We start from the raw sequence: 26,569 nt of genomic DNA, 5'->3' as shown, positions 1-26,569 counted from the left end.
TTTTCCTCGAATGTGCAAACTCGTTCAAAATGGTTCTACGACGTCATACATATCGATTACGATACGATAAAACATGTATATATGCGATACAGGCGCAATAGCGAGTGCTATTGGACCTTAAAATTTAAGGCGCAATAGCCACTTCGCAGAAGGCTTGACTCACGGAGGGGGGGGGGGGAGAGGGAACGGACATTCAAATTTATCAAAAAGCCAAGGCCGAAGCGGACTTAAATAAACAAATGAATCACAAACAAATGTGATTAAATTGTTGTAGATTTTAAAAGGAAGACAATGATTTAAAAGAAATAGCAGTAGAAGGACTGAAATGAACACACAACAGCAAGGGGGAAAAACCTTAAAAGTCTTTTTATTAATGCAAATGGATTCTTTTTTAAGAGTTAGAACATTACTTTTCTTGAGGAGGAATGAATTTACATCAAATGTGTGGAGGGTATCATAAAAATTTGTAAGAAATGAAAGAACCAGGGTTTCAAAAAAAATTTAAAAGTAAAGAAAGTGTACAATGACATTGTAAATTAAAAAATGGTTTCACAAAATATTAATTCTCTCTTAATTTTAAGTGTGTCAGTTTTTTGAAAGATCTACCAGAAGGATCTGAAAAAAAAGCTTGCGTTCGAGAAGCTAAACCGGTAGTCACCGGTTAACCGATCACGTGACAGCTAATGATCACATGCTTCAATCAACTGAATTAATAAAACCGGTACACCGGTAAGGTTTGTCGAACGCAACCAAAAAAAAAAAAAAATAGATGCCCAGCTGACGCCACTACTCGAAATAACTTCACTTAACTCCAACTGCGGAATAAGCAGACGGCTGTGTTTACATTTTTTGACTTTTGATGAGTGTTAATACCTTGGTTAATACTTATACTACGCCCCGGAAAAGCATTCTATTTAATTGTTAAATTTCTTGGATAAAACAACATGAATAACGAAATAGAAATTGCTCCAATTAGAAATCTTAACGATTTCTTATTGGAATCTGCTCGATTTCAGATTCCCAACTTCAAGGATCTTGAGAAGTGGTCTAACAGAGTGTGCCAAAATCTTTTATATTATCAGACAAATTATTTCTTTTCTGCAGTTGCTGTATTTACTATTATTGGGTGAGTTTACTCTTTAACCAAAAAATGTCAACATATTTTGAGTCAAAAAATGTCGTAACACTTTTAACAAAGTAGTAGAAAGCCATGTATGGGTGCCTATATACAAAATTGTAAGAGGGGGCGGGGCTCAAATTTTTAACCATGGTTTAGCAGGATATTTTCCCCGTGGAAGCCGATTTTCAGGACATATTAGAGTCATTAAAGTTTGACATTTTTAATAACTTATTCATTAATGGCTGGAGAAGAAAAGTTTTTACATTTATGGAAAGAAAAAAGTACTAAAAGCAAGGAAGCTCTAATTTCTAAGGGGGGCCCCTACCCCCCCCCCCTTATGTGGGCACCTTTGAAAACAGTGTATCTCTTAATAAAACATTCATTTTCGTTTATTTTACGAAATAAATATATGACAAGTATTGCAATGTAAAAAAATTGTTACTAACTTTTTACGCTTGATTCTTGCATAGATTCTTTTTCACTCGATAAATGATAAACATGCCATACTTTGTACTTCCACTAAGAAAGCATGCAGAAGTTGAAACAATAGATAAACTGGAGTTCTTCATGCGTGTTTAGGTGTAAAATGTCCTATTCAGGCCCGGATCTAAATATACCCATACTCCACAGTGTGGGAAAGGGGCGGGCGCACAGCACTAAGGGGTCCACGGTCCAAGAAACCAAAATTTTTTGAAAAAAAAAAATTTTTTGGAGCTTATAATCAAATTTAAAAGTTGAAAATATTTTTGTTACAGTTTGGAAAAAATTTAAGGGAAAATAGAAACTCATCACAAAAATGAGCAACAGCAAATCTTCCTTAATAGAAATAACTTACTAGTAAAAATAAATAAATAAGAAGATTAAAACTAATGAATTCAAAACATAGGAGAAATATTGAAGCAGTTAGAAAAATTTATGCTTGTTAAAATCCCGGTTTTTAAACAAAATCGAAGTGTCCCAGATGGTTTACTTCACGTCCCAGAAAAAGATAAATTTGATTACAAATGACCAAAAAGGTCTAAAAATAGTTAACTGATTAATTATTCAAGATCCATAATTTCTTCATCATTTGTATTATTGACTTGTAAAACTAATACCTGATTAGCTAGAGGGGTTTTTACTACAAGATTAAAACCAAGAAAGACTCTAAAAATGGCCTATAAACTAAAAAGTATATCTAAATATTGTTAAATTTTTATTCCTCATTCAAAGTTTTTTTTCTAACTGAAATAAGTTGTGAATATTTATATCTCAGAAGTGGAAAGTTCAAATTTTATCACCATTATGAATTTTGGTTGTGTTGGTGAGCTTCTTGCACTGATGAAGAGGCTCCATTGTGGCCCAAAATAGCTATATGCTGTATGTTCTTCAGAATTTGCTTTATTTATGTTGATTTTTCACTTTAATCATCTTTATTGTAACCAATTATTTCTATATATAACTTTTAACATGGTTTAAAATTTAAATGTTGATCTTTTTGTTACTTATGCTGTTTTTCATTATTATTACTAGTGGTGTTTTTTTTTTTTTTTTTTCAGCATCATACATCCAGCTAAAATGTTGAGTGGGATTTTGGCAGTACTAATTGCTTTTGGATTGTTTTGTTATGTGACAAATGCCAAACGACCTGCTGCTAAGTTCAAACGGGATCATCCTTTCATCAGTATTCTGGTCATTTTTTCTGGTATGTAAAAAAATGTGTTTGAATATGTAATACATATTTTCTTACTTCAAAATGAAGTGTAAACTGTATGTTTCAGTAAATTTTAAAGCAAATTCATTATTATCTTTTATTTTTCATCATCAAAAAAAAAAAAAAATATATGTATATATATATATATATATATATATATATATATATATATATATATATATTAATTAAAACTCTGCATAGTTATTTATTATAGATGGCTTACAAGAGATTAAGCACAAAGAGTAACAAAAGTCAAAAATTCACTTTGTTCCCCCTCCCCCCCAATGCCATTGAAAATCTGCTCCATGTGTGACCCTCAAGCACAAAGACGCCTGCCTCCCTCTGCTGCGACAATTTTTTGATAATTGAGTTAAATTTAGACGCTTCTCTTTAGAAATAAGATTGATTTGTTAAATCCACCTATATGCAGCCTTTTTTTGTCAGAGATTCTGAAATTTTTTAAATATGTTTAATTTTATGAGCCGCGCAGTGGGAATATTGCATACAGTCGAATCTGTATACTTCAAATTTCACATTAAAGAAAAAAAATCGAGATAAAGAGGTTTTGAGATACGGGGGCTTTAAGAAACTTTTTATAGAAATTTCAAATATGGTGAAAATTTGAAATTGGTACTAAAGACAATATGGGCTCTTGTTTAAGGAATCATTTTGACAGTAAAAAAAACTTTAAGCATATCTTTTTCAAGAAAAAGTCTTTTATTGCTTTTTGGTCCCTGATTTTTTTTTTTTTTTTTTTTTTTGGATTCATTATTTATCCTCTTGAGGTTAGCAATTGCTGCAAATCTAACTTGGCCAATATTCTACGATTTTCCTTTTCTCATCACTTGAAAAAAACTTATACTTTCTTTTCACTCCAATCATTTCGGTTTTCTAAGGAATCACAATTTTAAGAAAGAGAGAAACCAAAGAACAGTACTAATCCAGATAACAGAGCGAAATGGCTTTTAAATGGAATGACCTTTAACCATGATTTTGAAATGTTCATTTTACATGTCAAACCTGTGAATTTCACCCCTTTACTCTTCTTCCAAGAAAGTGCGCGAAACGACTGTCCTTTGGTTAATCTTCCTGGAAAGCCTATTCGTGGAATGCATTTCTCCCTTTTTTTCCCACTGCCTCCTCAGCTCTTGAAGACAATTCCTCTGTTTCTGAGTTGAAGAAACTGTTTTTGTTTGCTGCTTAAAGATCATTGGGCTTTGAATCCGAAAATGATAGCATAACCAGAATTTGATACGATAGAGGTTTTTTTGGTCTGGTCTCGTGTGTGTCATAGGCCATAGTCAAAACGACCTTTGCTAACCAGAGTATCCATTGCAATCACATTGATTTTTCAGCCAGTATTTACTGCGTATTCTTTTGGAAACGTACAGTCTGTTTAAAATAGTACATTCTAAGTGAAAGTTGTTGCGTAATGAAGTGAGCAAAACCAATAACAAGCTTTTTTAAACCCGAAGAAAAAAATTAAAATGATGAAAAGGATTGCTCTAAAAAGAGAAAGTTAATGTCATCTGAAGAAAACGAAGTAGTCTGCAAAGCAGCATTAGTCCCATCGGACCCCTCTGAAGATAATTTTATTTTAGTTCAAAAGAAAAACTGCATAACATTACATGAATAAAATGTTTAAAATCGAAATGAATCTAGATTTTATCTATTAGCTTGGTTCGCATTAAAAAGTAGAAAATAAAAAAGATTTGTGTTTATAATACTCGAAAATTGCTGTTGCTCTCCAAAATAGATATTTATGTAAATTCTAAAGCAGCTAATAAAATTAAAAATAAAGACTTGAGAGGAGAACAGATGGTATGCATTTGAGCGAATAACTTTCTACCGCCTATATTTCTTACCTAACTTTTTTTATTCAAATTTTATTAACTGCTTTAGAATTAGCATAAATGTAAATACATAAAAAGCAACATATAAATATAATGATATGAAAAGCAATTTCGTTTTTTGCAGGTTATAATTCAAGAAGTCTTTTTTTATTTTATTTCATACTTTTAGTGCAAACCAAGTTAGTAAAAATAGTCTTTATAGTCTGACCACCGATGAGATTGAAAGTCAAACATCCAGTTTGCAGGTGGAAATGGAAGTATCCATTAGCTTTCAGGGATGCCAGCTAAAAAAAGTATTAGTAACCCCCCCCCCTCCCCCCCCCCCCCCCCGAAAGTCGGGTCTAGCTACACCTCTGTATTCTTACTTTATTAAAATTTGAAAGAAAGAAAAAGTTCTGCATTTTTCTGGGAGGAGTAAGCAGCTTTGACTTTGCCAAATTTGTTAATGTTTTTCCCCTCCATTTTCATATTTCTTTTAAAAATATTATTTCAAAATTTTATTCAAATTCTGTGAACTAATTTTCTTATTGTTGATAAAATTAAATAATGTGTGTTTACCTCACATTGAGTACTAGCTGTACATACAAGCTATAACTTGAATTGTGGTCAACTTTGAGGTTAATACTCATGTGATTTCAATTTTTACCTGCTGTTGGCCAACTTCATTTATATTGCTCATACAATTTTACTCTATAATTTATTTTACACTTAAAAATGTATTTAATGTTACAGGTGGTTATTTTGTAGTCTACATGCTTGGTTCTGTTCTGGTTTTTCTGTTTGGAATACTTTTACCTGTTGCTTGTAAGTTATTTTCTTTTTCCATGAGAGCATATTCAATTGTAAATTCATAAAGATGAAATGAGGCAGTTAGAAGCAAAGGGATGTAAGCGGCAAAATTAAAAATTTGGAGATAACCAGTACAAATAGTAGGTGAACCTCTCCTTTGTCTTGGAGCTAGAGATAGTACTAGAAGTCCTGGTAGGTGCTGCTGTAGAGCATGATTTAGAAAGAAAATTCAATGAAAGCCTACCTAGGAGGACACTATCTTTAAACGTGTCTTACTCAAAACTTGCAAATGTCCTCTTACATCCCTTTGCTTCTCACTGCCTCAAATATTCTGTACATTTTGAATCTCATGTTTGTTTGTTTCTTTTATTTAATACTGTGCTTCAATTTTTGAGTTGAACTCGGGGGTTTCCCATCCCCCCTAAAGGCATTGTCACTCCCCTGTCAAATGCTTCAAAGCAGGCCCCCCAAAATGAAGTCCCGTAAAATGACCCCCAAAAATTTCCATGACAGTGTGTGTTGTGCCCCCCCCCCCCCGCATTTTAAAAAATATGGACACCCCAGGTTGAATCATTAAGATCTAGATTGAAATTTTTCTGATCACCCATGGGGAGTAGAATCAAATTAATTCATTAGTTACCTCTAGGCTAGTAAAATTCCTAGCTTAATGATAATCTCTATTATCATTAAGCTAGGAATCTTCATCATCCATCTTGCTGACGTTATCTCCAAGCAGTTTGTTAATCTTATCAACATACAAAAGTGTTACAATAGTTATTATAAATAGTGCTTGGTCCTACTATGAACTCTGTAAATTAACATTTTATTTGTTCAGCTTACATAACTGATTAATCAGCAATGCTAACAATAAAACATTTAAACAGAATGACTGTTAACATACCTGTCTGGACCGCTCAAGCTACAACTGGCAGATCAGACCGAGTTATGATCCAACACAGATCTTCCCAAGTTCAGGGCAGCCGAGAGGGGGGGGGGAGGCAGCAGGGGCAAAATCCCTGGGAACCGGCCCGAGGAGACCTGGGTGCCTCCCCAAAAAGAAAAATTTTCAGAGTATGTGCTGTAACTGAACTTTAGAGACATACAGAGCAGCACTTTGGCCTGACACACACCTGATGAATTTCGAACTTATTGGAATATTAGTATAGACCTCCATGTCCATATAATAGTTTTTAAAACATAATTCCAGCTGAAATTTGATTATGCATTATATAAAAGATTTTGTTTGTGTCAAAAATTTTATAAAAAAGTAATTTTCAAAATTAAAAATAAACACAAAAAAAAAAAAAAAAAGAAAAAAAAGAAAGAAGTATGATTAATCAAGTTGGAATTAAAACAAATTATATCAATCTATTTTAGTTCTAATTAGGGGTGTGCACAGAAATTTTGGGGCCCGTCGCAGATGACGGGAATATTGTTAAGACAATGTAATAAATAAGGCCTGTTCACACCCCTGGTTCTAGTCTGCCAAACATAATAATATAAAAATTTCATATTTTTTACGCTGCTTCATTTTTAATAATTATTAACTCTGTGAACATTGAAAAGATTTACTCCATTGAAGCATAACAAACTTCATTTTCACAAAATTTAAATTTGACTTGTAAATTTGAATTGTAAATGATTGCAATATATTATATGGTTGCACTCTTTTATTAGTTCTAAAATCTGCCTTAACAATATTCCATTTTTTACAACTACTCAGTATTGGCTGTTATCTGATCAAAATTTGGCCGAGAACCAAGTACTCAGCAAATTGGCCGAGTACCGAGTAGTTAGCGAGTACTCAGTACGTCTCTACTGAACTTCTTTTTGGTGTTGGGTAAACAAAAAGATCTCTCAATCAACATTGCAGCATCTCATTCAATATCTGCATGTTCACAGCATCAAGTGGCTTGTGGACCAGTTACTCAGAGGGCTATCTTGCAGAGACGTTTCTATTGGGAATTAAAACCAATAGTAGCGGGACCACCATGACAAACAGCACGAGCTCCTTTCGTCATGCGCTTTCGTCCTTTTACCTGGGCCCGGAACACAGTTGGGTGACTTTAAGGTAGGGGTTCCCAAACTTTGGGTTGCGACCCGCAAGCATTTCTTACAGGGTTGTGACATTATCTCTACATTTAAAAATATATCACTGCATAGTTTAAAAATTAAAATACATAGGGGAAAATGACAATTTAAAGTAGTATCAATACTTGAGCCCAGTGGCAAATCCAGGAGAAAGGCTTTAGGAGTGCTGCACCCTCCCCCCCTCCTTATACCAGAGTACCTGATCCCACAACATCTTCTAAGAAAATCATTCCTTTTGGTTTAGGGACTTCCATCCCTACAAATCACGAAAGAGTGCCGAATCCAACTCCCTCTAACATCATGTAAAATTGTTTAACATTCCGTTTTTAGAACTTCAATTTTGAATAATTCCTGTGAGAGATTCTCTAAAACCCAGCCCTTATCCTGAAAGATGTTTTGTAATTGCATTTTTAGGACTTAATTTTGGGACTACTCCCGGAAACAGTCCCGAACCCCATCCCATCTCCTAAGTTCATCAAAAATAGCCAAGAAATTGAATTTTGGATTAAAAAAAAAAAAATTAAGATTAGTGCCTACTGTCTTCTTCATACAGTAACCCCTCTTTATATCGCGCTTTTCGGGAGACAAAGAAAAAGCACAATATAACCGAGGTCATTAAAAATAGTTATCCATCCAACACATACAAGTAAATTAGCATGCACTCTTTTTGACATGATTTTCAAATGGCTTCAATATAGTTCACAAATTTACTATCACTCATATTAAAACTTATACAAGATTTAAATTTAAGTAAATTTTCAGCGTCAATATGAAATGGAGAATAAAGATGATCATTAGCTACAGCGTGATAAGAGTGAGCATTCAAATAACCTCTTTATTCCCAGTATACTTTCTAATCCCTTCGATTTGCAGTAGAAAGGATGTGAAAAGTAAAAGTAACCAGATTGTTTAGAGAAAACTCTTTCGCCCGTCCAGAGCATTCTTTCTTTCTTTGATGCAAATTCTGATTTGTGCAACCAAGCACAAATCTGTTGTTCTGACAGGTAGTCAGAGAGGGCGTATGTTCTCTTCTACTTGGACCAGTATGACACCTGCCTGCTGTCTCTCACTCATTGTAAAGGTCTTAGAATCAATACAAAAGAAAACGTCAAGTAGTTTCCAAACTAGGTCTTAAACTGAAGTATACTGCATGTGTGTACATTTGAATGGTAGGAGTTGCTGCTGCTTTTCCAGAGAATTCAGAAGAATAGGAGCATCTTCGTTTTGTTCATTGACAAAGTAAAGAAGATAAAGACCTTTTCTGAGTAATACTGTGTTTTCATGAATGGTTTCAAGCTTAAAGCAAGGGTTTTTTTTTAGGTTATAATATTTTGGGGGACAGAAGAAATGAGCAATGTATCCGAATGAGCAATATATCAAGGCACAAATAACGAAGGGCTACTGTATAATTAAAGATCATATAAAACTTCGTTTTTAGGATGTAAATTTCGAAAGAAATTCGGAGTGAAGGTTCTCCAACATTTCTCCTTGTCATCAAAGATAATTTACTATTCTGTTTTAGGGACTTAAATTTCCAAAAAATTCCTTGAGAATAATACACCCAATCTTCTCTCCCGCCACATCATAAAAACTCGTCTAAGATTTCGTTTTCGGATTTTCAATTCCGAAAAACTTCTGGCAGAGAGGCCTGGAATTCAAACCTTTTCTCTAATGTTTACAAAGAGGGCTTAAAATTGTCAACTATAAAAAGACAGGCAACTGCTTCATTCTGATGTAGAAGCAATTTTCACCCATCATATCTTGACGGGCGATTTTCTAGTAAATAAATAATAGTAATAATTTCGTTTTGAAAAAATGAATATTTATTTTCGATGTTTTTCTTTTTTATAGTAATCTTTATTCATGCCTCAATGAGACTTCGTAACCTTCGAAATAAAGTGACTAACAAGATCGAAAATATTGGATTCAAAAAGACTCCAATGGGGCTGTTTCTGGAAGCTCTTGGACAAGAGCATTCACCAATTTCATAACTTGATTAGAAATAAATGTTTATGGTAAACTTCGCAAAATTTATTTCTTCAAGCTCTTGGAAAGTATTTTCTATTCAAGTGCAAAGTGTATACAGGGTTCGCCAATATACATCAGTCGATATATATCCGATATTTATTTTGAAAATATGATGTTTTTCGATAGTTACTTTCTCAACTAAGGTATTTTCAACATAAAATAATTATTAATTATAGTAATATTGTTCATTTATTATTAAAAATAACCAGAAAGTCATGTACACTATATTTTTACATCAATTAACGTCCTAATACATCAATCATTACTATAACAAAGTAATATAATATTCCTTTTTTATTTTCTATTCATAAAATTATAATGTAGCAATTTTAATTCGGACATTAAAAATGCCTGATTAAATATTAAACATTGGTCAGAAAAAAAGAAAATGTCTTATGACTATGCATATTTTATTAGATATAAATAATGGAAGAAACATTAACTTTTTAATTCTACATATCGTAACAATAATATAAGAAAATAAAGAGTAATTTGAGGATGCTGTTGCTATTTTAAAGACTTTTTAATTTGTGTTGATTGAAAATATTGAATATATATCAAAATATCTGGTATATATTAAAATATTGGATATTTTCGATATTCTCGAAAATATTATGGTATTTTCGAACCCTAAGTGTATTGAAATCAAACAAAACTTTCAATTGTATATATATCAAGTAAAATGTGACATCTGATATGTTAATGTAAAAATATTATTACTTACCTATTAAGACATTATTCTTCTTCATATCTGTATGTTGATGTGCTGAGTGTGTATATTGTTTCAAACAAATTTTCAAATAAATAACAATAAAAAATAAAAAATTTTTATATTAATTGTGAATGTTATGGTACTTTTGTTTGACTTCACAAAGTATATTGAGTAGTTTGCTACCGATGTTTTTTTTTTACAAACTCATACGACTAAGAAAGTAATTTGTAATAGAATGACGCTTCTGGTGAATTTCCAATTAATATTGTAGAGTGCTTTTAAATACACTTTGCTATACGATTTTTACGATTGGTTTATGAGCAGTGTACTTTATGAAGGAAGTACTATAATATATTTTCAAACATACATTTTTCAATTAATATGTATATCAACATGTTGGTCACAAAATGTTAAAATATTGCATACTCTTGTTTGGGATTACTACAGTGAATGCATTGAGCTTTAACTTTGAGGTTTGATTAATCTGGGTAAACTTTATACATTGATGAAGTTCTTCGTAACCCGTGACCTCCCCCCCCCCCCTCCCCCGAAAAAAGAGTATGTAATATTTTTTGTAATTTGTGCTTAACCTTAGTTTGCTTATGATTTGTTTTTTCACAAAGGTTGCCATATATAGCAGCTTCATATTCTTTATACGGTAGTAAATTTTGTGGCCTGAACTAACCCAATCACTCACTTCATTAATAACATTTTGAAATTCCTCATTCCTTGAGAACTTCAAGATAAAACAAACACATTATTTCAAAACTCTACCCGTGATGAGAAGCAACCTATTTGCTACTTGTTTATTCCTAGAAGCACTGATTTTCTGAAATAAAAGAAAACCACTACTGGGAAAATCAGGATACTTTACCATGGAATGTTTGCATTTGTTCTTCTATATTCAAAATTGAATTTTGAAAAAAAGAAATCCTTGCATAAAGTGAGTGGAATAAATGAAATATTAAATATTTTTTAAACATAAATTCCATTACAATTTTAATGAATTTAAAGCAGGGTAAAAATTTCATAAATAGAAGCATGTAAAACAAGTGATTACTGATTAGTTTCAAAAGTGTCGTGAGAATTTGTAAATAATTAAAACCTTGTTAGTATAAGTGTTGACTTGATTGGTTTGATCTCATTCCTAGACTTTGAATCTTATCTTATGTTTGTACTTTCTTTCATTCCTATTGTTCATGTATTTATAAAAAATGCATTAGGGAAAGTCTTATTTTTCATGACATTAAAACTTTTTGTTGTTGCAGTGCAGAAAATATTGCTTCAAATTTCTAAAACAAAATCTTTTTAAAAAAACTTTGTTTCTTTCTTTTTTTTTCTTTTTTTCTTTTTTTTTTTTTTTTTTTTTTTTTTTGTTGTTGTTAAAAGTAGAGATCCATTCATGTAGTGAGAACAAAATATTTAGTAATAACTTTAGCATATCAAACACCTTGAACACAACTATGTAAAACACAAAGTTTTTGTAATGACAAATTAGCAAAACATTTTTATTAACAATGTTTGTAAATCATGGAAATGTGCAATTTATTTAAAATATGGTATTTCCCCTATAACATATACACATAGATTTTTGCTTGAGGTCCCATTAATATAATGCAGTAAATTTAATTAATTTTTCTATTTCTTTGTGTAATTTTTTTTTTACTGATTTGGAAAAACCTTGTATGATTTTGAAGAGAAAATCCGTCTAATCTCAGTGGAATTTTTTGTGCATTCATTCTTAAGTTAAAATTTCATTTCAGTACTCTTTTAGATACAAGCACCTCCTTTCTTTTTTTTTCTTTTGTATTAATTAGTATTGTTAGTATGAGAACTAAACACTAGAACTAAAAATAGGTCTTTCCGTTTGTGATGATTGATGCATGGTATCAAACTAATGGGATCATAACATTTATGCTTTGCCAGTATTTAAAATTTTTATTATTTTACATTGCAATTCAAGTGTCTCAAATCTTTGTAAATCAGGTCCTTTCAGTAAAATAATCATGTTTCTTGAATTCAAATTTTTTGTTACAGAAATAAAAGAATGAGACAGGTATAAAATGACAACAAGTAACTAAAGAAAGAAATAACAACAGCAAAAAGCACAAATTGCAGATTACTGCAGACACGTGCTTCGGAGTTACAAGGAACGCCTTTTTCAATGCAAAAGAAATAAGCTTATGGATGAAAAGACATCCGACAAAAGCTTTGTTGGACTTTGACTTGAATGGCTTTTGCTGGATGTCTTTTCATACATAAGCTTATTTCTTTTGCATTGAAAAAGGTGTGCCTTGTAACATCAAAACACGTGTCCTCAATAATCTGCAGTTCTTTCTTTACTTTCCAATACAAAGGTATTTATTTATCTAACAAGCAACTTGTCGATTTATCAATTCCCAAATGAAGATTAATACCTTTCTAGAAACATTCTTCCCATTACAAGTAACAGATGCTTCTGTTGGTGTATTCTATGTGCCTGCAGCGTATTGAAGCATTTTTTTCCCAATTTTAAGATGAGCATGAGATTTGAATAGCTGAAAACTATGATCTCTTGTGCATGTTCTGTTGTGTGCTAGTAAAAGTTACTATTTTTATTATTTCTTTCCTACGTTTTGTACTTTTTTTATACCCATTTACACTTTATTAATTTTGAAAGAGGGTATTGTTAAAAACAATCGCTGTTGCAGCTAGTTAACTTTATATAAATGTTTCTAATAATTGCATTTGATGTTTTTGTAACCTTAAAATCTGTAGATCCATATAACTCGATCTGTTTTCTGAAGCTGGATTTTAAAAGTCAAATGTTTAAGTTGTCTTTTTTTCTTTTTTTTTCTCTCTAATGGTATGAAATCAATGGAATTTTTTTAAAAGTGAGTTTTTAATTATTTTTTAATTTAAAAGGATAGTTTCCTCATTCCTTCCCCTTCTTTTAATTTCAGGGGAAACAGTTCTCCTTTCTTCTTTTTTTTTACTATGATGAAGGGTTTTCACTTATTAGTTTTAACATGGAATTTAATCATGATAGGTTCTGTAAGAATATTGATTTATACCAGCTTAATTTCGTAAATTTTCAGCTTAGTGTTGATGCTGTAAGGTTTGTTATTTTTTCTTTTAGTTTAGCTTGTATGTGTGTTTGTTTGTTAACATTTCTGTTTTCAAAATATATCATGAGTTCGATGATGAAACGTTATGAGTTTATTGTGATTCAATAGTATGAATTGCATGCAAAACAGAAGATAGTCTTGAAGTTGAAAAATTTTTAATTCAACAAAAAGAATCTTTCAAAAATTTAAAAATAATTACTTGTATGTTGTTGCCTTAAAAATGAGATATTATGTGGATATTTTTTAAATGAGGGCATTTTAATGTATGTTAAATAAATTCAATAAAGAAAGATAAAAGTTGCACAGATGCTTAGATGCTTAAGATATTTTAATCTGTTTCAAAAATGAATTGATTTCAGCTTTAAAGAAACTTTAATTAAAAGGGAAAAAATGAGAGGATTTTCTGTCAGATAGTCAATCATATCCATGTATTGTTGTTTTATAACTCATAACAGCATTTAGATATCTTTTCTTTCTTTTGGCTGTGAAATAAAACTGAAAGCCAGATTTTGTTAGTGAAAGAAGAAATATGTGTAATATTTGCATATTGTTAATGTAGGGGGGAAAAACAGCAGCTAAAATTGTTTGAAGCAGAATCTGTTTTGGAAAATTTAATACATTTTTCAGAAAATCTTTGTTTGAGATAAATTTAAAAAATATATATATTGCAAAGATATTTAACACTTTTTGTTCATGTCTTTGACACTACACCTATGTCAAAATATGCATTAATGTATTGTAAAGCTATTATTATTTTTGTTATACATTTATTAGTTATTTTTATTTAAAAAAAACTTTAAACGTATTAGCAGTCTTAGCATTAATGAATAAATACAATTTGGAAGATGTCGGCATAGGAACCTCGATACGGATTTATAACAGTGCACAAAATAAATGGCTAAAAAATAGTGTGGTATGCTTAAAAATCCAATCAAAATTTTTATCACTATGAATGATATAAATTCTTGTCAAGAAATAAAAAAAAGTGAGCAAACAAATCTGTCTTTAATTAAAATCATGTTTTAACAGTAATTAGTAAATTTACTCATTTTTGTAAAATGTAAAAAAATTGTAAAGCACAAATTTTGCTACATAATATATTAAATTCTGTTATAGTAAATTTTGCTACATAATATAGTAAATTCTATTTATTTCTGTTAAAGTTGAATCCCTGCAATGATTCTTTTAATAAAGTTGATTGTGATAAATAATATGGAATTCCAATATTGTCTCCAGGCCGCATGTAACGTTCAATTGTATAACAGCGGGACATAATATCTTTATGTCGTGGCTAGTAAATTTAATTATCATTTGAATATTTGTCTTTCATTTTTACATTTTATTTTGTACATGTAAATTTTATTGTTGTTACACCGATTTTTTTTTTTTTTTTTTTTTTTGAATTCTATGAGTTATGTTTTGTTAAATGCAAAATTCTTCTGAACTCTTGTGTAACATTCATTTTTAAGGGTGCTTTCTGTAGAAAGTTTTTGTTTGTTGAAATAAATATTCTTTTTTGAAGTTTTCTTTTGATGAAGTTCATTCATGTAATTCACATTTGGGTATTTGATGAGTACTTATTTATTAAAATAAATGATGCAAAAAAGTTTGAAATATTTTCATGCTTAAAATACAGTAAAACCTGTAAAGTTGACCACCCTTGTAAGTTGACCACCTGTCTATGTTGACCGTTTTTGTCAGGAACGGAATTAGTCCTATCTCATATAATGAAGGAAAACCTCTGTAACTTGACCACCTCTCTATCTTGACCACCTGTCTATCTTGACCACTAATGTTCGCCAAATTTGTTTTGGAGTATTGTAAAACACCCTTTGTAAGTTGACCACTTGTATTTTTTTTTTTTTTTTTTAACTTTCTTCAGCAAATTATTTTATTTTATTATTTATTTATTTATCATTATTATTATTTTCATAGCTTTCCAAGAATGTTGTTAAGGCTTTGATGACAGAACAGCATTTTACTAACTAAACAGCAGAATAAAGCTTAATGCTGCTCTTTATTGTCCAAACTTGTTTTTCATTTGTTGTTCTATTTGAGATAGTAAAGTAAAGTCTTTTAGTAAAGTGAATATGTCTTAGTGCTAGTGCTAGTTTTTTTTTTTTTTTTTCTATTTTTTCTTCAATTTCTAGAGCCGTTAGCCCCTTTAAGAACGCGGACCTCTTGCACTGTGGGTACGCAGATCTGGGCTTGCTAATGAGTAAAGTTAAATGTTTCTGGTGCAAAGGAATAAGAGATAGGACATTTTGATTTTGCCTTTATAAACTGGGAGAGTCGAGCTTGTTGCTCTTTGTGCTATAAGTTTTACATAAAAAGGCTTCAAAAAGAAAGTTAGCTGAACTTGAGATTAATAAAAAGTATGAAATATTAAAATTAACTGAAAATGGAAAAAGCCAGAGAATATTAGCTGGCATATATAGAATTTCTAAAACTAAAGTGTCTAATATAGTTAAAAACAATTAAAAATTTAAAAAATTATTTGAGCAGTATTTTTAATTATTGTTTCACTTTCAATAATCTAAAACAATGAAAGTGAGTTGAACAGAAAGAGTAAGGGTGAATTCCTCAAAAAATGAATACGTGGTGCAAGAAATGACAAAAAAAAAAAAATTATTGCCGCCCTTTATAAGTTGACCACCTGTCTAAGTTGACCACCAAAGCACTGCACCGCGAGTGGTCAACTTACACAGGTTTCACTGTATATGTATTTGGATAAAATGTCAACATTTACTGTAGTATTTTCTCATTACTGGTTCCAATTAAAAACTTTTTAATTTTAAAATAAGGAAAATAGCTATTTGGATGTTTAAAGGTACTGTTCTGCTGAACAAAAAATTCAGTACAATCATTAAAAAAAAAAATGCTAAAAAATTAATTCTAATGTTACGATTACAAACTGTTTATTGTGCAAATTGATTCATAGATGGCAGCACTTAGCGTTTTTTTTTATTCATGTTTTACAATAAAACCATCCTGAGAACTAAAATCATTTTTTTTTCTGTCGAAAAGGAAAGAAAGGGACATTTTTGTTTTTCAGTGTAAATTTACGTCATACCTTTTTTTTTTTTCAAGAAAGATGTATTCAAGGGTTGATGAGCAAATTTACACTCCTGTTTGTGAAAATTGCAACACCATGAAGGAAGCATCATAGTTAAATGAAATTTAATAAACAGTTAAGTGGTAATGGTACAAATAAATGATTACATTTTTAAATTAAATAAACAATAAAATGAGATAGAAATTAGTATTTTGTGTGGCCACCGCGCGCTGCAAAATGAGCAACTACACGACTCGGCTTGAAGTGAAACAAAGTTTGAATATCTGCCTGCACAAGAGTATTCCATATTGTTTGTATGCGCAACCAACGTTCGTCTGTCGAAGCAACAGGATGAGGATCACGAGTGAGACGCCGCCCAACGAAATCCCACACATGTTCAATCGGTGACATATCCGGGGAATATGCAGGCCAAAAGGAAGAAGCTGTACCTACTGCGAATCAAGGTAGGATTTGACAGTCCTGGCGACATGTAGATGGGTATTATCCTGCTGACATACAGCCACTGGCAATCCTTTCAGAAAAAGAATAGCTTGGGGCTGTAAAACTTCATTTATGTATCGGGTACTGTTCAAATTGCCCACAATTCGCAGCAATTATGATCGTCCATGATATGCTTGGCACCCTAGACCATAACTGCGGATGTTCGTCCTCTGTGGCTTTCGATAATGCACTCCGCAATGTGCCGTTCACAGGCATAACACCTGACAGGAATTCGGCCATCATAGTGCCACAAAAGCGGGAAAAGACGACCTGCTGCCAATCAGCACGCCAGCTCCTATGCACATTGGCCCATTGTAGCCGCAGGCGGCAATGGTTTTCCGTGAGAGGAATCCTGTATCTTTGTGCGCAGCCCAGGCTCCAGCAGATGTCTCTGAATTGATGAAACACACAATGAAACACCTGTAGCTGTTGACCACTGTGCTGCCAATTTTCTAGAAAGAAGCTGTGCGGTCCGTCAGCACCATATGCACCAGGTGTCTGTCATCGCGAGCTGACGTCACATTTCGGGCTCCAATCCCGGATTTCCGAGCTGTCCGACCCTCATCCGTCCGCTGCTTCTAAACACGCATGATTGTGCTGCACACGAACGGCTACGGCCCGATAAGACAATCCAGCTTCACGCAGGCCGACGATTCTGCCTCCTTCAAACTCTGAAAATTGCTCTAATTTCACTTTCTTTCGTCAAAGAGGCATAGTAAAGATTCAGTTAACGTTACTCTAGCATACAACCACCCATAATCATACACGCCTGGCTACAGCCGTCTATTTATATTCGGTTCAATCCGCCGTTCAGAGGGCGCTGCTCAGCATACGCATGCGCTACCGGTCTGCAATTCTAATCATTTGCATATCATATTCTACTTTACATTTCCTGCAATTTTCAGCTCACTCGCGTAAGTCTTTCATGGTGTTGCATTTTTTACAAAACAGGAGTGTATTTTCCAGGACACCCCTCAATAACTTTTACACTTGTGGATAGCAATATATTGGAAGAATTTTAGTTTCCTATTTCAATTGAAAGGGGGTGCTCAATCCCCTTCCCCAAACTTCCAACTTATGAGAAGGGAGGTTAAAAAAATACATTGAACTGAAAAAACAGTGCTACACATTAAAATATACTCTAATAATATGCATATATATTGCAATAAAATAATCATTTACCAAAAAAACAGCTGGGAAAGTTAAATTTTTGGCATTTTCTATGCTACGGCTAAAGTTAAATTGAGGGATCATTGAGCACTGTCTTAAAATTTGAGTAAAAAGATAAAAATTTACAGCATAATACTATTAGTAAGTGAAAAAAAAAGAGGGGATGTCCTGGGCTCAAACTGGAAAGTTTTTTTTTTTTTTTTTTTTTTTTTGAACCACCCTAATTCACATGGAAAGAAATTGGGACGGGGACATTCAAAGTTATATTCTTTTTGTAATCTTCCCTTTGACAAATGTGAATTGTTGAAACATAGGCGTAGCCAATGGGGGGCAAGGGAGGGGCAACTGCCCCTCCATAGAAGAGAACCTCTGACTCCCCCGCTCTTTCCAAATATTACCCAAGTTAATTTCAAATTGAATTTTAGGACTTCAATTTCGAAAAATACGTAAAACGATACTTAATTAAGTATAAGCCAAAGAAAAAAAAACTGAGTAATACCTAACACTGAACTAAAAAAAATAACTCTCAGAATGTTTTCTTTATGTTGCTTAATCTTTACTTACCAATAGTTTAGTTCCAAATATCCCCGCAACGGGGTTGTTTCCTTCAGTCAAAAGTACTACTTTTAGTCACTGAAATTGATAGAATAAGCAAAGAAAAAAATAACATAGACCGAGAAAATATTTTTATTTTCCCAACAGTTGTTTTTCAAGTAATTTTTTGAACGTCCGATTTTACAAACAACGTGTCTTGATGACGTCACAAATTATGCATTTTGGCGATTTTGGTGCATCTTTCTACCACGGGTCCACGTCATGATAATCAACAAGCGAATTAAAATTGCGGTCTACGCTTGCTATCAACCATATCGTTGCTAATACACGTGAGTAAAGATGCGAATTAAATATTTTGGTCTGTGAATGGCAACACTGAATGGCATTTCATCATTTGTGATGTCATCGGGCAGAAACATAAACAATAAAAGCGCACCGATTTAAGTAATTTTTAAAAAATATTAAACTTAAACAAATTATTTAAAAAAATGGTCATATTCCATGTTTTTAAGCACGCTCTTTCAAAAAAAAAAAGACTTTTGAAATTTCGGAAACGACCCCACTGTAGTAATGGAGTTTGTTTCCATTAACCCAACTAAGAAATAACTGTAAATACTGTATAAATCAAAAAGTAGCCTAATTGGAGAAATATGAAGTTTGATTTTTCATACATGCCTCTAGTAAAATTTCAAATGCTACGAAAATCACTGATAAGCAATAGCAATTTAAGGGGGGGAAAGCTTCCCGTGTCGAATCCAACACGCTGCAAAAGTAATGCGTTTATTCGCGCCTTCGAAATTACACGCCCAAAGTCCTCACATGATTAAAAATAATTGCTTTTAAAACTTCTCTTAAAAGGAACGGATGACCCCAAATTAACTGTCAAAGTGTCACTTAAATGATATACACTAATTAAAAGGGTCCAACCTTTTATTTATCTAAAAAGGGCAACTGTTTTAAAATTTTGTTTTAATAATAAATGTGGAATATTTTTTAATGGCACAATATATTTACAAACGTTCTGCAATTCCATGTCAAGTGATCCTAAGTTTTTTCCCTCACATTTTTGTATTTCTTCGAAATTTAACTCATCGATTGCACCCTTCGAGGTAATCAAAGTCTAAATTTTTAGATTTTTATCTCTTTTATTTTTTTATTTATAAAACTTTGAAATTTAGAAAAACCCTCTTTTTTTTTCATGGATGACTGACCTAAACCTAAAATTGACCATAACTCGCCACCAAATATAGATAGAAAGATTTGGTAAAAAGCATTGTAAAGTATATTAGTTGCTGTTTAATATGATTAGCAACGTGACTAATTTTCTAAAAATTTTCACTTAAAAAATTAATTTAAAATTTAAATTTCTCGAAAAACGTATATTTTTTTTTTTAATTTTCAAAAGTATTTGTGTATTTTATCTTTATTTGTGCAAAATTTCAAGATGGGATCTCAATGAAATCATATTTTTATGAATTTTTAAATGAAATTTGCCCGAAAGGAATAATGACATTTTTCAAATTCTATCCAGTTAACATGAGTGTCCTTTACTGATCTAGTAAGTAGTAATTGAAAATGCATCTAGTAAGTAGTAATTGAACATGCGTATGCTTGAAATGAGCTGGCATAATCTTGTAGATTGGTGAGCGCCCCCCCCCCCCCCACCTTTTTTAAAAATTATTATTATTTTTTTTTTTTTTTTCAAAATTGGAAAAAAAAAAAGCTGGTACGTAAGAGTAATAATCTAACAAACTGAGACGCGCTGCCAAACATCAGTAGTGACTAAGGCTTACAAATGGGGGGGGGGGGGTCGTAAAACTAAAAGTCGGGAAAACTTTTACGGACAAATAGAACCACACTCATTGGTAGGTTGATTCTCTCTGGAATTGGACGGTAGGGGGGGGGGGGGCAATCTGGAATGAGGCTTAACAACATGGAAGGTTATGCTCAAAAAGCAAAGTTTGTTTGATCATAACTGCTTTTAATCTCTACATAGTATAAAATGAAGTCCCCAAAAAAGCGTCTGTGTGTTTGAACCAGCAAAACTCGAGAACTACCCGGCCGATTGCGCTGAAATTTACACAGTTTGTTCCTTTAAATTCTGAGAAGGTTTGCAGACCAGTTCGAATAAAATTCGATGAATAGTTCTTTTTTATTCCAATTTACGTCCAATTTTCACATAAATTCTCAAATATGGGGATGAAAAACTACTTGCACATATTAATATTACATCTCGTTAGAAAGTATAGAATTTTCCCCGTTCTACGCAATTTTGTTTCAATGCTCTAACTTTATTACAGCGGGAGTTATTTGCGTTTTTAGCTCGAATTTTTTTAGGCTTATCTGAAATTTAGGCACTACTTTCTTCATTAAATAAATCAATAAAAAGTGAAGGAATTGTCCCACAGCTTTCCTTTTGACGCCATTGGAAAAAGCGACCTTTTTTACTCCAGATCAAACTCGACCTATGGTCGAAAAAATAAGCTATTGATCTCGAAAGGAAAAAAGTTACAAGTCTTTTTAAATCAAGTTTAAGAAATCTCGATTCCATTCAAATTTTGAGCCGTTTTATTTCGCACTTTAATTCCTTAAACTTATTTTATTTTGTGTTTTCTATGGTTACGCATTTTAAATCCATCTTTCTGGATTTAATTTCATAAAAGTATTTTAATATCTGCCGTCATTGTTTGGAAGAGAAATCATGATGTTTTTTTTTATTTTTATTTTTTACGCCTGATTGTTCAATATTCGTCACTAGACACAATTTTTATTTTCAAGGTGAACCGGGCAAAGCCGGGCAATGCAGCTAGTATATGTATAGATAGATCTCGTTGTATTACTCTCCTTTACAACGAAAATTAAAAAAAAAAAAAAAAAACAAGCAAGCAATAAATTAAAGAAAAAAGAACTGCACTCCAGATGTTGTAGAAAGATAGTTATGTGGACAGACATGTGATCTAATACATTTATTTTTAGTTTTGTGTGAAAAAAAACGGGAAAAGCATTAAATCAACACGAGGGAAACACTACTATTTTGCTATGATCTTGGGGCAAACTATTTCTTTCTCCCTCCAAAATTGAAGGTGATGCTGGGGTAGGAGTTGAAATGAGTCATGACTTTCCTTATCGGACATTGAATTAATCAAGTACACTTTGTGAAGCTAGGATCGAAAAGAAAACGCTTGGTCTGGAAAAAAAAAAAAAAAAAACATATGGGGTAAAAATAATCCTCAATTCAGACCCAGGTGAGTCGTGTAGTGTTAATCGGATGTTTGAGTGGGTGGGAGGGAGAGAGGATGTACTTCGTCTTGTTTTCAAGAAGAAACATTTACCAACTTTTAATAACTTTATTATTAATTTTGTTTTATTTTATTTATTTATTTATTTTATATTTTAAAAACAGTTTTGAAAAAAATAATAAAGTGAAAAGTGCTGTTGCGGGGGGGGGGGGGGGGGGGGAGTTACCAATCTACAAGTTAATGCAAGCTGATGTTTAGCAGCGCGCGCGCGCGCGTCTCAGTTTGTTAGATTATTACTCTTACGTACCAGCTTTTTTTTTTTTTTAATTTTGAAAAAAAAGAAAAAGAAAAGCAGAAAAGAAAATTGGCGTGGGGAAGGGGGGGGGGGGGCACTCACCAATCTGCAAGCTCATGCCGGCTCATTTCAAGCATACTCATGTTTAATTACTACTTACTAGACCATCACCCCCCCCCCCCAGTAAGAGAACCCCATATTTAACTGAATAGAATCTGAATATTTCATAATGCACTCAAAAGGATAAAATAACTTTTCTGGGTCAGAAAGGACAGTTTCAGAATTTCTGTAGTTTTCAATTAATCCAAGAAAATGACACCCCAAACGAAGAGAAGTGCGGTTTAAGTCATGTACAGAATTTTTTTTTATCATTATCTAGCTTTCAATTATAAATTTGAGTGTTGCAACATGCATATTTTTCTTAGCGGGAAAGTTTTATTTTAAATGACTTGAGCCGAACTTTTCTTAGTCTGTGGTGTCATTTTCTTGGAAAAATTGAAAACTACAGAAATACTGAAACTGTCCTTTCTGACCCAGAAAAGTTATTTTATCCCTTTAAGTGCATTATGAAAAGTGCTTATTATTTTTTAAAAATTCAGTTATTTTTTTTTTTTTTTTTTTTTTAGTGTAAATGTATTTCAGAAATAGAATAATGTTACCATCACGAACTTTCACCTTATTTTTTCACATAAATGCTCCATAAATTAAAAAAAAAAAAAAAAAGAATCCTATATACCTGTCTAAAACTTAAAACAATTGGCCATAAAACTTGTTCCTTGTTTCTCTCTAAGATTTATTTGTGTGCTAAATTAATTAGAACCATTTAAATAGTAACTGGTTTCCCCAAACTATTTTATGTTTCACATCGTACTAGCTCATGGTGTTGCAATTTTCACAAACAGGAGTGTACTAATAACCACGTACTAAGTAATATCAAAAGCAGATTTTTTTATTTAAAATTTCGAATCAGCTCCCCCCCCCCCCGGCTTAAATTTTGCGTAAATTTCCTTTTGAAGGGATGAAAGATTTCCCACACCCCTTAACGTTCTATGGCATTCGAAAGAGAATTTTTTCTGCAACAAATAAAGGTTGTTCCAATTTTATCAACCATTAGAACAGCAGATACAAGGGCGCCCATATGCAAAATTTTAGAAGGGGGCTCAGATATTTTCCTCGTGGTTTAGAGAAATATTTTCCCCATAGACACCGATTTCAGTACAGATTAGAGTAAGTAAAGTTTGACATTTTTAATAAATTATTCATTAATGGCTGGAGAAGAAATGTTTTTACATTTTTGCAAAGAAAAAGTACTAAAAGCAAGGAAGTTCCAATTTCTAAGGAAGGGGAGGGGGGCTTAAGCCCCCTCTTGTCCCCCTATATGGGCGCCCTTGAGCCGATATGAGGATTTATATTGTAGCGAAAAGTCTTAGTAGCCCAGTTAATAAAGGTTTCGTGTCGCAACTAATTTAGGGAAAGCTAAATTTTTCAGGTTGTTAATACATAAAGTATACACTGAAAAAATACAAAGTCCCGACCCGCACCCCTCTTGCTTTCTCCCCCACCCCCTCCGAAACATTTCAAGAGCAGTACTATGATTATACACTTTTCGTGTCGCAACTAATTAGGGGAAAGCTGAATTTTGGCAGGATGTTACTACACAAAGTATACACTAAAAAGCCACAAAGTCCCGACCCCCACCCCTCTTGCTTTCTCCCCCACCCCCTCCGAAACATTTCAAGAGCAGTACTATGATTGTACACTTTTCGTGTCACAACTAATTAAGAGAAAGCTGAATTTTTGCAGGATGTTAGTACGTAATGTATTCTTTAAAAAAGTACAGAGTCCTGACCCGCACCCCTCTTTCTCTCCCCCCCCCCGAAACATTGCAAGAGCAGTACTATGATTATACGCTTTTCATGTTCCAACTAAACGGGGGAAAGCTGTTTTTTTTTTTTTTTCAAGATGTTGGTATACTAAGTATACACTAAAAAACATAAAGTCCCTACCTCTATTGCTTCCCCCCCCCCACACACACACCGTCCGAAACATTGCAATAGCAGTATTATAATTATACGCTTACAGCTCGAAAACTAATGATGATACCGGAATATTCCTTTTTTTATTTCACTTCTTACAATATTATAAACCAGTGGTGTTCAACCTACGTCCCACGGGTCACATCCAGTCCATGAAACTGATCAGTGTGAACCGTTGTTTTGCGAAATGTTACAACTCGAGGACTATGTAGCAACTGGTTTCTGAAAAACAGATTGCATTAAAAAAAAAAAAAGCATCAAGTTATTATAACTACAATTTTTCTTTTATAAGGTGTCATTTAATAGTTTGTTGGCTTGGTCTGAAATATTGTTACAATGTATTTCACTACAATGTCCACACATAGACGTACAATCGAACCAATTAATTTTACGACAGCTACAGTTTGTAACACGTTTTACAGTTGCAAGATATTAGTAGGAGAATTTCACTTGGAGCAGAGAGATAATTGTCATGATCTTAGGAATCAGTCTGTTACTTGAAATATATTTCCAAACCCATTCTTCTGCTGGAAGTTGAAAACCTAACCAAGTTTGAATAAAAGTTTGTGAAAAGCAAGTAATCACAAAAATGTCCCTAAAGTCCACTTTTGATTTATCAAAACTTCCACCAACTTCAAACGTCACTCGTCAACAGCATCTTTTTAAGGTTTCCACCCGAGTTTTTAGGGTCAACACCAGATTCAAACTCGGTTAGGTTTTAAACTTCCCCCAGAAGAGTGGAATTGTCATTATACTTCATGCAACAGACTGATTCCTAAGTTCATGAAGATTATCTCTGCTTAAAGTGAACTTCTCCAATTAGTATCTTGCAATTGAAAAGATTATGTGTTTCAAACTGTATCTGTCGTAAAGCTAGGTTCGATTGCACGTCTATGTGTGTACACTGTAGTGGGATGCACTGTAACAATATTTCGGACCAAACCAACGAAATATTAGAAGATGGCCCCTTATTACATTGTTGATCCATTTCAAGAAAATGACTATTATCATATTATTATCTATAAATTTTGTTCAAACATTTCTTTCCAAGACGTAATGATAAAAAGCTATTAATTAGCTGAAGTTACTTTTTGGTTTTTGTTGTGAGATTTCTGCATATGATTAAGTTGGTAAAATGGTGAAATTGAGCTATCTACATAAACAGTGTATGTTTCATAATTTGTGTATAACAGTGGTCCCCAACAATGCTTTCAGAAACCAATTTCTAAACGTTTGGTTAACAATTTGTAACATTGTCATTAATCGTGCTCTTCGAGTTGTAACATTTCATAAAATAACGGGCAACACGGATCAGCTTCGCGGGCCGGATACGGCACCTGGGCCTTAGGTTAGGCACCACTGGTTTATAATATTGTTAGGAGTTAAATAAAAAAAGGAACACCCCGGTAACATCATAAATTTTCAAGCTGTACGCGTAAAATCATAGTACTGAACTGATCAGTGTGCAATGTTTTGGAAGGAGGGGGAGGGAGCAGCAAGAGGGGTTGGGATCGGGACTATCTAGGTTTTAGTGTACACTTTATGTACTAACATCGTGCAAAAATTCAGCTTTCTCTTAATTGGCTGCGAAAAGAAAAGCGAATAATCATAGTACTGCTCTTGTTAGTCTAAGTGTTTCGGAGAGTGTGTGTGTGGGGGGGGGGAAGCACGAGGGGTAGGGGTCGGGACTTTGTTTTTTTTTTTTTTTTTTAGTGTTTTCTTTATTTACTAACGTCCTGCCAAAATTCAGCTTTCCCCTAATTAGTTGCGACACAAAAAGCGTATAATCATAGTACTGCTATTGCAATGTTTCGTAGGGGGTGGGGGAAGGCAAGAGGGGTGTTGTCGGGACTTTGTGGCTTTTTAGTGTATACTTTATATACTAACATCCTGCCAAAAATCAGCTTTCCCCTAATTAGTTGCGACACGAAAAAGTATAATCATAGTACTGCTCTTGCAATTTTTCGGAAGGGGGTGGGGGAGAAAGCAAGAAGAGTGGGGGTCGGGACTTTGTGGCTTTTTAGTGTATACTTTGTGTATTAACATCCTGCTAAAATTCAGGTTTCCCCTAATTAGTTGCGACACGAAAAACGTATAATCATAGTACTGCTCTTTCAATGTTTCGGAGGTGGTAGGGGGAAAGCAAGAGGGGTGGGGGTCGGGACTTTGTATTTTTTTAGTGTATACTTTATATGCTAACATCGTGCAAAAATTCAGCTTTCCCTAAATTAGTTGCGACAAAGCCTATTTCTTTACCTTTATTGACTGGGCTATAGGTTCAACTCAATTCAAGTCCGTAGCTAAAGAGAAAAATATATTACTAGA

The 26,569-nt window shown here is 32.9% G+C and overlaps 1 protein-coding gene across 1 annotated transcript; it reads left to right on the top strand.

Moving 5' to 3' along the window:
• The first annotated feature begins 844 nt into the window (after nt 1–844).
• On the top strand, nt 845–9,660 carry LOC129223864 (PRA1 family protein 3-like). Its single transcript, XM_054858228.1, has 4 exons — nt 845–1,126; nt 2,659–2,804; nt 5,399–5,470; nt 9,398–9,660. The coding sequence occupies exons 1-4, from the start codon at nt 945–947 to the stop codon at nt 9,535–9,537; spliced, it is 540 nt and encodes a 179-aa protein (XP_054714203.1). The 5' UTR covers nt 845–944; the 3' UTR covers nt 9,538–9,660.
• Nucleotides 9,661–26,569: the final 16,909 nt, after the last annotated feature.

Source organism: Uloborus diversus, chromosome 6, assembly GCF_026930045.1.
Source record: "Uloborus diversus isolate 005 chromosome 6, Udiv.v.3.1, whole genome shotgun sequence".
In the NCBI taxonomy this organism is placed as follows: Eukaryota; Metazoa; Arthropoda; class Arachnida; order Araneae; family Uloboridae; genus Uloborus; species Uloborus diversus.
Note: the sequence above shows the minus strand (reverse complement) of the source record. Positions and strands in the feature narration are given on the sequence as shown.